Raw genomic sequence first — 15,544 nt, forward strand, 5'->3', positions numbered from 1 at the left:
CATGCTATTCCATCCGATTTGCGTTTTAGTTGGACCATTTATTTTTCAACAGGACAATGACCCCAAACACACCTCCAGGCTGTGTAAGGCTAGGTTCACATTGCGTTAGCGCAATCCGCTAGCGCTAAACAGATTGCCCTAACGCAATGTTTATTTAGGGGCCGCGTTAGGGGTCGCGTTAACGTCCCCGCTCTCGCAGATCCCCGATCTGCGAGAGCGGGGAACGGACCTCGGGCGCGCCGCGGACGCTGCAAGAAGCGTCCGAGGCGCGCCACAGAAGAACGGCTGCAGGCGAAATTTACATTGCTGTCAATGGGTGCGCTAACGGACCCGTTGCACGGCGTTAATTGCGACATTTTCGCCGTGCAACGCTGTCCGTTAGCGTGCACACATTAACGCAATGTGAACCTAGCCTAAGGGCTATTTGACCAAGAAGGAGAGTGATGGGGTGCTACGCCAGATGACCTGGCCTCCACAGTCACCAGACCTGAGAACCCAATCGAGATGGTTTGGGGTGAGCTGGACCGCAGAGTGAAGGCAAAAGGGCAAACACGTGCTAAGCATCTCTGGGAACTCCTTCAAGATTGTTGGAAGACCATTCCCGGTGACTACCTCTTGAAGCTCACCAAGAGTGTGCAAAGCAGTCATCAAAGCAAAAGGTGGCTACTTTGAAGAACCTAGAATATAAGACATAATTTCAGCTGTTTCACACTTTTTTGTTAAGTATATAATTCCACATGTGTTAATTCATAGTTTTGATGCCTTCAGCGTGAATGTACAAATTTCATAGTCATGAAAATACAGAAAAATCTTTAAATGAGAAGGTGTGTCCAAACTTTTGGTCTGTACTGTATATTGTAACAATATAATTGGCTCATCTCTACATATGTGCTGGCATGGGCATACTTGCATCGTATTGGCTAAAGTTAATACTATCTACACCCTAGGGGTGGTTCTCACTGCTTTCACTTATCTGTGGGCTATCTCGAAGTCTTGTTAAACAAATAAGTTCCTGAGACCCTAATCGAAACATAGTCAATTTTGTAAGCAAGGAGATGCACATGCAATAACCCAAAATAAAGTCCAGGTAGATAAATAACTCCTGCTCTCACAGTGGGGATGGCGTTTTCAGCGTGAATGGGCAGTGTTAGTTTTCCGCCCCACACAGCTTTCTGTATTTAGCTGAGAAATTTTTACTTTGGGCTCATCTGACCAGAAAACCTTATTCCACATGCTAGCTGTGTCCCCTACATGGCTTTTTGCAAACGGGACTTCTTAGGTGTTGCTTTCAAAAATGGCTTTCATCTTCCAGAAAGCCCAGATTTGTGGAGTATACGACTAATAGTTGTCCATTGGACAGATTTCGCCTACCTGAGCTGTGGATCTCTGCAGCTCCTCCAAGGTGACTATGGGCCTCTTGGCTGCTTCTTTAATTGGTGCTCCCCTTGATTGGGATGTAAGTTTCGGTGGACGACTATGTCTTGGCAGATTTGCAGTTGTGCCATACTACTTTCAATCAACCATCCAAAAACGAAAAGTACTCCGTGAGATGTTAAAGGGAATCTGTCACCCCCAAAATCGCGGGTGAGGTAAGCCCACTGGCATCAGGGGCTTATCTACAGCATTCTGTAATGCTGTAGATAAGCTGCTGATGTATCCTAAAAGATGAGAAAAAGACGTTAGATTATACTCGCCCAGGGGCGGTCCTGCTGCTGCTACGTGTCCGGCGCCTCCCTTCTGCATCAGATGATGTCCTCTTCTGGTCTTCACGCTGCGGCTCCTGCGCAGGCGTACTTTGTCTGCCCTGTTGAGGGCTGAGCAAAGTACTGCAGTGCACAGTCGGCGGGAAAGGTCAGAGGCCCACGCCTGCGCACTGCAGTACTTTGCTCTGCCCTCAACAGGGCAGACAAAGTACGCCTACGCAGAAGCCGCAGCTCGAAGACCAGAAGAGGACGTCATCTGATGAAGATGGGAGGCGCCGGACCCGTAGCAGCAGTGGGACCGCCCCTGGATGAGTATAATGTAACGTCTTTTTCTCTTCGCCACGACAGCACCCACTTGAGAGAGGGGATCCGCCCCTAGGAACAGGAAACCCTATGGAGAGATAAAAGGGGCGGTCCCCCTCGCTCCCACAGTTGGTTTCCTGTTCCTACGGGAGACCCTTGGAGAGAAGAGGATGCCCAGCCTGGATGCCGCTTGCGCAGTTTACCTTTATGGGACGGCAAGGGCTCCAGAAGCTGGAAGCAGCGTCGGGGGTCGTATGGCAGCTTCCCCCCTCTGCTGGCAGGTACTGTGAGGCCAGGTCCGGGGAGTCGCCTGGCTCATGGAGATCCACCCAGCAGACCTGCAAGGACCAAATCGCTGGGGTAAGGAGATCCTGCGGCGCCATCCCTCATGGTGCGCAGGCAGCGTGGGTCCGGTATACTATCCCCCGGAAGCAGATCATAACTTCCGGGGTGAAACAGGAGGAGGACGGCGCCTGCGCTGATGCTGGTGGGAGCGCAGGCGCATACTGAATAGCCGCGACCCGGATGTAGCGGTCACTTTCGGGTGCGGCAGGAAGAAGATGGCGGCCCCCATTAGAAAAGGACGCCGGCACTGATCCTCCGGCATCCATCATGGCATCTCCACAGGACCCGGCGATGGCTTCATCCGAAGTCACCGCTATTGCGCCTAGTAGCCGAACAAGCAGCAGTCGCAGATCATCTTCTTCCAAAAGCGCCAGAGATAAGAAATCAGGCCGGTCGGTTCCATCTGTGCCTCCGTCTCCTCCTCATCAGCCGGTATTGTAACAACAACCTCACTGGGTGAGTGTGTGTGTGTGTGTGTGTGTGTACCCTCTTAGGCTGATTACACTCCCCCTCTTTGTCTATATTCCTTAGGCAAAAAGAACGGGGAAAACCAAACACATACAATGTGCTTTATGCTCTCAGCCGCTCCCCGATAATTATTTAAAGAAGCTGTGCCAGTCTTGCATCGAATCCACCTTACGTGAGGAGTCTTCAGTAAGGTCGGAAGATATAAGGAGTATGATTAGGGAAGAATTACAGGCCTTCCGAAGCTCGGAAAAAATTCCCGAGGGTAGAAAAAAATATAATTCCCCCAGGTCTGAGCAGTCCTCTGAGACTGAAGATAAAGATTCGGATGGGTCCCAAAGGATCATTTCCTCAGATGATGAGCGGGATACATGCTTTCCCACAGACAGTATCGATAATTTAGTAAGATCAGTTTGTAACACCATGGGTATTGAAGACACAAAAATCCCTAAAACACCACAGGACGTGATGTTTGCAGGCCTGTCAGAGAGGAAAAAACCTTCTTTCCCTGTAATTCCAGCAATTAAAAATGTAGTAAAAAAGGAGTGGGAAAGCCAGGGACAAAGAGGATTGCCGTCTTCGTCAAAAAGACGCTATCCCTTTAATGACGAAGATTTCTCTATATGGTTAAAAGCCCCGAAGGTAGATGCAGCAGTGGCTTCCACTTCTAAAAAATCTTTGCTACCCGTAGAAGATTCCGGCTCCTTGCAAGACCCGCTGGACCGGAAAGCGGATACCCTCTTAAAAAGAGCATGGGAATCCTGTACTGGAGCCTTCAGGCCGGCTATATCAGCCACATGCACTGCCAGGTCCATGTTGGTCTGGTTAAATGATTTAGAAGAAGGATTAAAGAGCGGCCTTTCCCGAGATAGACTGATCTCTTCCATACCGTTAATTAGAGAAGCTACAGCCTTTTTGGCGGATTCCTCAGCTGATTCCATACGGCTAGCTGCCAAATCGGCAGGTCTGACTAACGCGGCTCGTCGAGCCTTATGGCTAAAGGGGTGGAAAGGAGATCCCCAAACGAAGTCTAAATTATGTGGTCTTCCATGCCAGGGTGAGTACCTATTTGGTACTAAGTTAGACGAAATACTAACTAAAGCGGGTGAGAGGAAGAAGGGGTTCCCCAATAACACTTATCTCCCATCCTACAGGAGAGCGTTCCGTAAGCCCACGTTTAATAGAAGAAAGGACTATAAAAACCAAGACCGCTGGGCTAATAAAGACTTTAAGCAGAAAGGAGCGTTTTTCGGAAAACGTCCATTCAAACCTGAGGATAAAACCCGTTAGGACAGATCTACCCGTTGGTGGTAGGTTGCCTTTCTTCACTTCACAATGGCTGACAATGACTTCCAATCCATGGGCAACTAGCCTTATATCTACGGGTCTTAAATTAAGATTTGCCCGAGTCCCTCCGGACTCATTCTTATTGACTTCCTTAAAGTCTCATTCACAACAAGAGGCCTTGGAACAGGAAATAATAAATCTCCTGTCCAAAGGGGTACTAGTGGAAGTCCCTTCTCATCAAAAAGGAAGGGGTTTTTATTCCCCTCTATTTTTGATTCCAAAACCAGACGGATCATTTAGAACAATAATTAACCTGAAAAGACTAAACGTCTTCTTAGAAAACCAAACCTTTAAAATGGAGTCTATACGATCAACTATAAAGCTCCTGTTTCCCCATTGCTTTATGGCAGTACTTGACCTTAAAGATGCGTATTACCATCTACCAATCTTCATTGAACATCAGCAATATCTACGGGTGGCAGTTATAATGGAAGGTCAGATAAGGCATTATCAATATACAGCAATGCCCTTTGGACTGTCGATAGCTCCGAGAGTCTTCACAAAATTAATGTCAGAAGTAATGTCATATTTGAGATTAAAAGACACTCTTGTAATACCATATTTAGATGACCTTCTTATAGTGGGCAACTCTCTTTCCCAATGCCATCAACGAGTACTTGATACAATTTCGTCCCTACAGGAATTGGGGTGGTTAGTAAACTGGGAGAAATCCAGGTTGTCCCCCACAACTCGACAAACATTCCTAGGGCTTATTCTAGATTCTACAAATCAAAGGTGCTTTCTTCCCGACTCTAAACAATTAGCAATTATAAACAAGGTACAATCGGTGATTAATAAACCCCTAATTTCCCTAAGAGAAGGGATGTCCCTTCTTGGTTCCTTTACATCATGTATCCCGGCTGTCCCATGGGCCCAATTCCATAGTAGAAAATTACAATATAAAATTCTACAGGAAGAAGAGAGGTTACAAGGCCAATTGGATAGTCGGTTATCTTTACCATCTGACGTGGTAGATTCTCTTACCTGGTGGTTAGACCAGAGTCATTTTACCAGTGGGGTTCCCTGGGTGGTTAAACCTTCAAAAACACTCTTTACCGATGCCAGTCCTAGTGGTTGGGGAGCACACTTAGGAGATCAAATAGTTCAAGGTCTGTGGTCTCCTAGAGAATCGAATGATTCTTCTAATCAAAAAGAACTGAAGGCTATCTTTCATGCCATATGTAAATTTCTTCCGCAGTTACACGGAACGCATACAAGAATCTTTTCAGACAACATGACAGCGGTGGCATACATAAACCACCAAGGGGGAACAAGATCAGAAGCTCTCATGTGTATAGCCGGCGACATTCTATCCATAGCAGAGGAGCACCTCCTATCCTTATCAGCACTGCATGTAAGAGGAGTCGACAATCCAAAAGCGGATTTCCTCAGCCGCCACACTCTCCGCCAAGGAGAGTGGGTTCTCAGCCGTCGTATCTTTTTAATGATAATCAAAAAATGGGGTACTCCCGAGATAGACCTTTTTGCGACGAGACACAACAGACAAGTCAAAAGGTTCGCTTCATTGTTCCGATCCGACAATCCAGATATCTTCGATGCTCTGCAAGTCCCATGGACATTCCAGAAAGCATATGCCTTTCCCCCACTAATACTTCTTCCAACGGTGATCAGGAAGATAAGGGAGGACAGAGCAAATGTGATCTTAATAGCTCCATTTTGGCCCAAGAGGCCATGGTTCTCCTGGCTGAGAATTATGTCAATTTCAGACCCGTGGATCCTTCCGGAGGATCAGGATCTGCTCTCCCAAGGCCCCTTCAACCACCCTCAGGTGAAGGGTCTGCGGTTGACTGCCTGGCATTTGAGAGGCGGCTGCTAAAAATGAGAGGATTTTCTAACAAAGTAATTGACACTCTGCTACTAAGTAGGAAAAAATCTACCACATCCATTTATGTGAGAGTGTGGAAAAAATTCTTAAACCTCTACCCAACAGCACTATCAAACGAGATTCAGATCCCTATGGTCCTAGAATTTCTTCAAAAAGGGCGCGATTTAGGTCTGGCAGTCAGTACCTTAAAAGTACACATTTCTGCGCTTGGTGCTTTATATGGTCTCGATATTGCAGATGACAGGTGGGTAGCCAGGTTTATCGCAGCTTGCCAAAGGTCAGAGACAGTCCAAATTCCCCATGTACCACCTTGGGATGTTAATTTAGTCCTTGAAGCTCTAACAGACCACCCCTTTGAGCCACTAACATTCAGCTCACATAAAACATGTTTCCATCAAGACAGCTCTTCTTGTTGCTTTGGTATCAGCTAGAAGAGTAAGCGACATACAGGCACTGTCAATAGATCCACCGTTTATGTCTATATTTCCAGACAGAATTGTCCTAAAAACAGACCCTTCCTACTTACCCAAAGTATGCACTAAATTTCATAGATCACAAGAAATTTTTCTTCCCTCCTTCTATGATAACCCTACGAATCAGGAAGAACAAAAATACCATACATTAGATGTGAGGAGGGCCATATTGGCCTATTTAGAAAGAACTAGCGCCTGGAGGAAGAGCAGGGCTCTCTTTATTTCCTTCCAGGGCCATAGAAAAGGAGATGGAATCACGAAGGGCACTTTATCTCGGTGGATTCGGGATGCAATATGTCTGGCCTATTCATCCAAAGGGGAGAACCCGCCTGAGACTGTAAAAGCACACTCCACTCGGGCGATAGCATCATCCTGGGCCGAGCGAGCAGAAGTTCCAATAGAACTGATATGTAAGGCCGCAACTTGGGCTTCTCCCACTACATTCTATAATCACTATAGATTGGATTTATCTTCTTCATCTGACCTGTCTTTTGGTAGATCAGTTCTTAACACTGTGATCCCTCCCAAATGACTATCTCTGAAAGTCTCTCAAGTGGGTGCTGTCGTGGCGAAGAGAAAACACCGGATTACGTACCGGTAATGCTCTTTTATAGAGCCACGACAGCACCCCTTTACTTCCCACCCTATTAAGTTATTTTTATAAAAGCACGATTAAGGGTGTTTTTTGGTTCTTGTAGTTAGCCATACTAAGTTAACTAATGATAAAAGCTGATATCAAATTGCCTACTAAATCTGGTGGGCGGTTCCTCGCAATCTCTGTAACCCAACTGTGGGAGCGAGGGGGACCACCCCTTTTATCTCTCCATAGGGTTTCCTGTTCCTAGGGGCGGATCCCCTCTCTCAAGTGGGTGCTGTCGTGGCTCTATAAAAGAGCATTACCGGTACGTAATCCGGTGTTTTCTCATCTTTTAGGATACATCGGCGGCTTATCTACAGCATTACAGAATGCTGTAGATAAGCCCCTGATGCCGGTGGGCTTACCCCACCCGTGATTTTGGGGGTGACAGGTTCCCTTTAAACCAGTGGTCCCCAACCTTTCTGACCTTGAGAGCCAATTTCAGCTTTGAGAGAGAGCCACATCCAGCTCCCGCCCCCCCCCCCCCCCTCACAGTGGTGACATCCAGATCCTCCATTGCCAGTATAATGACAGCCAAAGCATTTCTACAAAAATCACAACAAGGGTAGTGTACCAAAATACAGGGGTTCACACCTTCTTCGACAAGCACTCCCACCACACTGTTCCATCCAGCTCCAAGCTTCTTTTGACTGGTAGTATCTCCAGCTTACCAGACTTATATTATTTCTGAATCCCTAAGGCCATTATACAGTATGTGCAGCCAGGCCTTCCCTTCTGTGCTGGCTACTTATAAAAGTCACCATCTTGAGACTTGTTCTTCTTATCAGTTTGCTAGACCTGCTGGTAGTGCACCAATTTGGCAGACAGCCATAAGTCACATATCATAGACCCAAGAACCACAGGTTGGATAGGAGGCTGCTTAATTTATTATTTCTCCTACGCCTCATTGGGGGACACAGGACCATGGGTGTTATGCTGCTTGCCACTAGGAGGACACTAAGTAAATACAGAGTTAACTCCTCCTCTGCAGTATACACCCCTTGACTGGCCAGAAACGACTCAGTTCTTGCTTAGTGTCTGTAGGAGGCACTTGGGTCTGTTCAGACCCCACCATTTATTATTTTATTTTTATTTTCTGTAAATTTTTATTTTTTATCTAACGGAGCTGCTTAATTTATTTCTCTCTCTTCATTGGGGGACACAGGAAACATGGTGTATGCTACTGCCACTAGGAGGCTGACACTATGCACAAAAAAAAGTTGGCTCCTCCTCTGCAGTGTACACCCCACTGATTTTTTTTTTTTTTTATTAACCTAAACCTGCTTTACTCTTCTCCACAACCTTATCCCTGACCTGTTTGGTGTGCTCCTTGGTTTTCAGTATGCAGTTTAGTCCCTAATGTTCTCAAACTTTTGAGGCCTTCACACAATTATACACAAGTGGACTCAATTTACGAATTATGTGACTTCTGGAGACAATTGGTTACTCAGGATTTTATTTGGGGGCATCAAACTGCAGGGGCTGAATACAAATGCACTTCACAATTTTCAGATTTATATTTTTAAAATAATTAGAAAACCATGTATCATTTCCTTTTACACTTCACAAATACTTGCTGCTTTGTTGGTATTTCACCTAAAATCCCAGTAAGATACCTTAGCAAAGTCAACTACAAATAGTCAGGTTGGCGCTGTTATACTGATCTGATTAAAATGACACCTGGGGGAAGAAATCCATCTTATGGTTGTTTAACTTTCTGGTTTCAGTTATTGAAATTCTCGTGCTTTGAGGCGGCCTGTTGGGTGTGTCTTTGTGGTACTCTGCTTACATATTCATCCTTATGGGCTTAAATAACAGGTCACTGAACCTTCACTGACCTATCTCTTCCATCCCCACCTTCTTTTTTTTGGTATGTTATTGTATTACATAAAGGTGCTTTTTTTTTGGGGGGGGGGGTTTGATACCTCTTGGTATTTGGCTTTGACAAAATATTGACACAGCTATGTGCAGATTACCATAATACGCAATGTCAAACTCCCTAAAAGCTCATCATGGGTTCAGTGTTAAGGTACCGTCACATTAAGCGACGCTGCAGCGATATAGACAACGATGCCGATCGCTGCAGCGTCGCTGTTTCGTCGTTGTGTGGTCGCTGGAGAGCTGTCACATAGACAGCTCTCCAGCGACCAACGATGCCGAAGTCCCCGGGTAACCAGGGTAAACATCGGGTTACTAAGCGCAGGGCCGCGCTTAGTAACCCGATGTTTACCCTGGTTACCATTGTAAATGTAAAAAAAACCAAACACTACATACTTACATTCAGGTGTCTGTCGCGTCCCCCGGCGTCCGCTTCCCTGCACTGTTGTAAGCGCCGGCCGTAAAGCAGAGCGGTGACGTCACAGCTGTGCTCTGCTTTACGGCCGGCCGGCGCTGACACAGTACAGGGAAGCGGACACCGGGGGGGACGAGACAGACACCGGAATGTAAGTATGTAGTGTTTTTTTTTTTTTTATTACATTTACACTGGTAACCAGGGTAAATATCGGGTTACTAAGTGCGGCCCTGCGCTTAGTAACCTGATGTTTACCCTGGTTACCAGTGAAGACATCGCTGAATCGGCGTCACACACGCCGACTCAGCGATGTCAGTGGGTGAGCCAGCGACGAAATAAGGTGCTGGCCTTCTAGCTCCGACCAACGATGTCACAGCAGGATCCAGATCGCTGCTGCGTGTCAAACACAACGATATCGCTATCCAGGACGCTGCAACGTCACGGATCGCTATCGTTGTTAAGTTGTTCAGTGTGAAGGTACCTTTAATGGTTTTTAGTTTCCGTTGACTTTTCCAAGTGTGTGTGCAATCTGATTAGTTTAGCCTGTGTAGGAATTAGCACTACTGGCTTAGGGTACCGTCACACATTGAAATTTTCATCGCTGCGACGGCACGATTCGTGACGTCGCAGCGTCGTATAATCATCGCTCCAGCGTCGTAGACTGCGGTCACACGTTGCAATCACGGCGCTGGAGCGATGCCGAAGTCCCCGGGTAACCAGGGTAAACATCGGGTAACTAAGCGCAGGGCCGCGCTTAGTAACCCGATGTTTACCCTGGTTACCAGCGTAAATGTAAAAAAACAAACAGTACATACTCACCCGTCGGTGTCCTTCAGGTCCCTTGCCGTCTGCTTCCTGCTCTGAGTGCAGCCGTACAGTGAGAGCAGAGCGCAGCACCGCTGCGCTCTGCTCTCACTTTCCGGCCGGCACTCAGAGCAGGAAGCAGACGGCAAGGGACCTGAAGGACACCGACGGGTGAGTATGTACGGTTTGTTTTTTTACGTTTACGCTTGTAACCAGGGTAAACATCGGGTTACTAAGCGCGGCCCTGCGCTTAGTTACCCGATGTTTACCCTGGTTACAAGCGAAGACATCGCTGGATCGCTGTCACACACAACGATCCAGCGATGTCAGCGGGTGATCAAGCGACGAAAGAAAGTTCCAAACGATCTGCTATGACGTACGATTCTCAGCAGGGTGTCTGATCGCAGTAGCGTGTCAGACACAGCGATATCGTAACGATATCGCTAGAACGTCACGAATCGTACCGTCGTAGCGATGGAAATTTCAATGTGTGACGGTACCCTTAGTCTCTGCCCCCCAATGTCAGCAGCAGTCACCCAGTGCTTTTACAAGTGCACCATGTAATGTATACAAATGTCTGGGGCATCCTAACCATGCATGTAAATGTATATTTTTATTTTAGAAATGGTAAATGTCTTTTTATTGTTTTAGGGTCCAGTAATGCCTGGAACTCATTCTATAGAACGATTTATTATAGAAGAAAATCTTCACTGCATCATTAAATCACACTGGAGAGAGAGGAAAACCTGGTAAAGGATGCATGAAGTATCATTTTACATATCCTTTTGATGTTTGTATTCAGAATGACACAAGCCATTATTTTTCTCAATTTTAAACATGTCATGGATTTTTCAGAAGTTTACTTCACCCTAAGAACAAGTGCTTGTTAATCAGATAATGGGTATCCGGTTTACATTAAGACCGCATTCACACTTGTAATGGTACGGTCCATGATTCCCAGACCGGCCACAAGTCTTTAGACCTGAACTTGGCATCCTCATATATGTGAATGAGACTGTCAAGTTCGGGTCAGGAGACCCGTGGCTTGTCCGTGAGTCACGGTCCATCCTCTGACCGACACAGATGTGTGCATGTGGTATGAATGATTATGAACACTTGCTTGTGACAATATTTTCTGTGTAAAGGCACCTTTAGCCTTAGGAGGATCTGCAGTCAGATGTTCGATAGTTTTCTTGGCATGGTTTACTTGATATTTGTATAAAATGTTCTGACAAAGTAGAGAGCGAGAGAAAAAGGGTTAAAGAAAAATCTTCCTGAATGACTGTGCAAAAGTGTGAGCCATTCTCATACTGGCCAGATTATCAGTTGGGTTCATTATGGCGTCAGTGACTATAGTAGCCATAGTATGCCCAGTTGTCTGAGTATTTGGAGTAGATCTCTACTGATGTGCAGCCTGAGGCTAAGTTGAGAACAGTGGGGCAGAGTCACTGAGCAATATCTGCCACAATTCTTATAAAAAGCTCGAAGAACTAGAGCTTTTGTGGTATACCAGATTTATCGCAAGTTTTGGCCGCTTTATGCCTCATGTAAATAGTTTAAGGAGAGAAAAAAAAAAATCAAGTGTCTAACGTGGAAATTGAGATTCACCAAATCGATCTTGTGACTTGCTGCTATTTCTTGCCTGCTTAGTCAATTTTTAACCTCTTTTATTAATGAACGCCAAATGCTTTTTTTTTTTTTTTTTTTTTTTTTTTTATTAAACAAACCTGAGGAATAAGAGAACAGGGTGTATCTAAGGGCAAAAAGCAGGTCATACAATGGAGAAGCCACCTGTGCCTAAACAGAGACTTTGTCTGATAAAAACAGTGGGTATTGGATGTACATTATGATGTGCCAGGAAACCAAATCCTAAAGGAGGATATGGTGCGCTCTAAACTATCACCTGGACATGTAGTCTGCAAACACTTTCTCCTCTTCCCACCACCAATAAATACAATAGAGGTTAGAAAACATTATGGTCACATTGATTTTACAGTGAGCTCAGTAGAAATGAGCACCGGATGATGGGTGCAGTGACTTTCTGTTCTTTGGTGCTGCTTTTCTAACAAGATTGTTTCCTTTTATTTCCTTTAGTGCTGCCCAGCTCCTTAGCTACCCAGGGAAGAACAAGATTCCCTTGAACTATCATATTGTTGAGGTATGTCTTTTGGAAGCATTTCAGAGTATTGTAGGCAGCATGAACCGGACATTTGTTGCATTTTTGCTTCCTTCTATATCTTGGGCCTTATTCAGACATCTGTGTCACACATACGTGTTGTATTTGTATTTATCACGGATACAACACATACCCATTATAATTTGATTCTCTTCATATGTCCGTGTTTTTTTGGCCTTAGGGTGGGCGTTTCAGAGATGCATGTGGAGAGAACCGTCAGTCATGGAGAGCTTATCAGGGAAAACGTTATGAAACGTTTAGACCAAGGTAGCATGTTCTCCTGTTGGCTCTTCAAAGTGCTGCTTCTCTGAAATGCTGCATCATTTCAGTCGAATATACAAGTCTGTAATAACACAGCCAATGTCTAATTCATGCTGCCTCTAGTTTTCACAGGATCCCTTATAAAGAAATCAGTATTTTATACATTTGCTACTGATATAATTATTTTGCATTATTATTTACACATTACCTTTTATTTTACACTCTAGGTCATCTTTGGGGAATTATTTCAGATTCCAGTTCCACCACACATCGAGGTCATGTACACAACATTGTTAATTGAGCTCTGCAAGCTTCAACCAGGATCATTGCCACAAGTGGTATCCTTTTGAAGAGTAATTGGTTTTAGCTAGGAAGTGCCTAAGTGATGGAGAACTAGTAAAAAAGTTTTCCTGCATTCCCCTAATCTCAATATCCCAAAAGTGTTACAAAACCAAAGTGAAACCGAGATGGGAGGCTTTCACATCAGTCAAGATGTCCAAAATAACCCTTTATTTGTTTAGGGTTCTTATATTCGGATATTTCTTGTATCGACTTCTGGTCCATATGTTGACACTATCACATTTTCTGTATTTATTTGGCAGCTCTGTCGATCAACGTCTTTTCCTTCTGGATTTTGGGGTTTTCAAGGTGGTCTTTTATAATGTGCCGTGAATGTGTCCCATGTAGTTTTTATCATAGACATATACACTGATGTGTGTATTTATCATATAATATTGCCCCAACTTGCTCTACTTTTAAATCCTTAATGACTAAAACAGCTTGCCCAAGCTACTGAAATGCTCTACACTCGTTTGGATACAATGAATGTAAATTGTATTGACAGGTAACTCACTTTGTAGTACATTGCATGCTTGGATTTTTCTGCATAATATCTGTGGATGAACATGGTCTAATTGGTAAGAGTAATGCAGCCTGAGCCATCCATCTTTTATTGGGAAAATAATCATAAATGTCATCACCATCAATAATGAGGTTGTCATAGAAATGTGTAATTGTTCTGCTGCATTAATTATGTATACTGGCTTGTGTAGGGATTCCAGCTGTCTGGTAGCTGCTTAGAGCACAAAGGCGCTGGGCTTTTTATCGCAAAACAAAATATTTCCACTGGTTGCACAGTACTGAAAACAAAACCATGAAGTCCTTAACTCGTCTAGGGACCCTGACTAATCGGACACTGAGTTATTCTCAGTTCTGTCACACAAAACAGCGATCATCAATGGCAACACACCCTGTGCAGTCTCTTCAGAGAGATTCTGGCTTCTCTCTCCGCTTCCCCAGCTGACTGACCAGTGAACATATTGCCTTGTTCTAGTATAGCTATCCAGGTGCATTTAATCAGGACCTGGTGCCTTCACCTCCAGGACTGAATCACCGAGGCTAGCCATCTTGGTGACACACATCTTCCACCTAGGACTTCACAACCTGCTTTACTGCAAGGGGTTGTCCACTCCTTAGGCTAGAGGTACACGACCGTAGATTCTATCGCAAAAGAATCTGGTCTCAAAGCACACTGATGAAACTCTGATCCGAGTTGACTCGGTGTCAGCATAGCGTGATCGGATTCCCTCTGAGAGAAGTGTAGCACACTTGTGAGGAGCAGATGGAGAACAAAATTTCTTAATCTTCTCTGCTGTGAGTTTGTGGAAATCAGACTGCACTCTGATGACTTCCACGCAGCCGTGAACTTAAATGGGTGAGTGTTTCAGTGAAATTTAAGCATGCTGTGTTTTGTTTTTTTGTTTTTTTTTTATTTATTTTGTCATTGTCATCAGCACTGCCCCATTGAATAACATTGGTCCGAGTGCAATCCGATAAATCTGATAGCATTCGTCTTATAACATCAGCTGCCGCTTGCATCGGGAACAGCTGATCGGTGGGTGTCACACCCCCACTTATCTGGTATTGATGACCTTTTGATAACTCATTTTAAATGTGCATTCTTACTATTTCAATATTTGTTAATCTTTTTTTTTTCTACTTTGCCTCCAGGTTCATAAATTGGTTTTCTCACCATCTGAGTAACTTTCAATTCAGATGGAATTGGGAAGATTGGTAAGTGCTTAAATGAGGACTGTATTTTAAACAAACTTTGCATTAACCCCTTTCTGACAATGGACGTAATGATCCGTCCATGTGCCCTGGGCCTATTTGACCAGGGACTGATCATTGCGTCATCGCGATCGCATGTGCACACGGGGCAATCGCCACCGGGTGTCGGCTGATTCTGACTGCTGACACCCGGCACTAGGTGCCAGGAGAAGTCAGATCACTCCCGTCACTTTAATTCTTTAATGTCAGTGTCTGTGTCTGTGTCTGTGTGTGTGTGTGTGTGTGTGTGTGTGTGTGTGTGTGTGTGTGTATAACTCGCGGCATGCGTGTGCTGCATCAGTACCACACGGATGTGCGCCTTTGTAGAAGCGTTACAGTAAGTGCTGTTCCCCAGCGCCGGGTGCAGAATACTGCTCTCATCATTCTCCCCTCCTCTGCCGGGGAGAGGAGAATGAGTTATATTTAAGTGATCAAAGAGCCATCAGGCGGCGGCTGAAGGGGAGGAGAGAAGTGACAACACACGTGATCAGACCCCGCCCACATTTACTGCAGTGGTAATGTGAGCTAGTTGTACACTAGGTTTTCATGGCAAATTTCAGCAGCTGCTCCCCCTAGTGTTTAATATAATGGAAATGCCAACCATTTTTAAATTATTTAATATTTTACTCCATTAAAAACGAATGATAATATGTTTTACAATATTTAAATGATTATTTATTTTTTTATTTTTTTTCAATAGTTGAACTTTTTTTTTTTTTTTTCTCCAATGTTGCCTTCCGTTTTAACCAAGTCGTTTTAACCAAGTGCTGATTATAAAGTGA

At 44.8% G+C, this 15,544-nt stretch overlaps 2 protein-coding genes across 2 annotated transcripts in view; both read left to right on the forward strand.

Annotated features, from left to right (window-relative positions):
- Nucleotides 1-15,544, forward strand: part of NCBP1 (nuclear cap binding protein subunit 1) — a 92,697-nt gene that overhangs the window by 42,319 nt on the left and 34,834 nt on the right. The window contains exons 9-13 of the mRNA XM_077250716.1: nucleotides 10,868-10,965; nucleotides 12,311-12,374; nucleotides 12,881-12,991; nucleotides 13,433-13,497; nucleotides 14,664-14,726. Coding sequence (XP_077106831.1) covers nucleotides 10,868-10,965; nucleotides 12,311-12,374; nucleotides 12,881-12,991; nucleotides 13,433-13,497; nucleotides 14,664-14,726 — 401 coding nt within the window. The remainder of the gene's footprint in view (nucleotides 1-10,867; nucleotides 10,966-12,310; nucleotides 12,375-12,880; nucleotides 12,992-13,432; nucleotides 13,498-14,663; nucleotides 14,727-15,544) is intronic.
- Nucleotides 2,619-7,915, forward strand: LOC143793733 (lamina-associated polypeptide 2, isoforms alpha/zeta-like). Its single transcript, XM_077280748.1, has 3 exons — nucleotides 2,619-2,783; nucleotides 2,883-3,780; nucleotides 7,908-7,915. The coding sequence occupies exons 1-3, from the start codon at nucleotides 2,619-2,621 to the stop codon at nucleotides 7,913-7,915; spliced, it is 1,071 nt and encodes a 356-aa protein (XP_077136863.1).

The sequence above is a fragment of the Ranitomeya variabilis genome, chromosome 1 (genome assembly GCF_051348905.1).
Source record: "Ranitomeya variabilis isolate aRanVar5 chromosome 1, aRanVar5.hap1, whole genome shotgun sequence".
NCBI lineage: Eukaryota > Metazoa > Chordata > Amphibia > Anura > Dendrobatidae > Ranitomeya > Ranitomeya variabilis.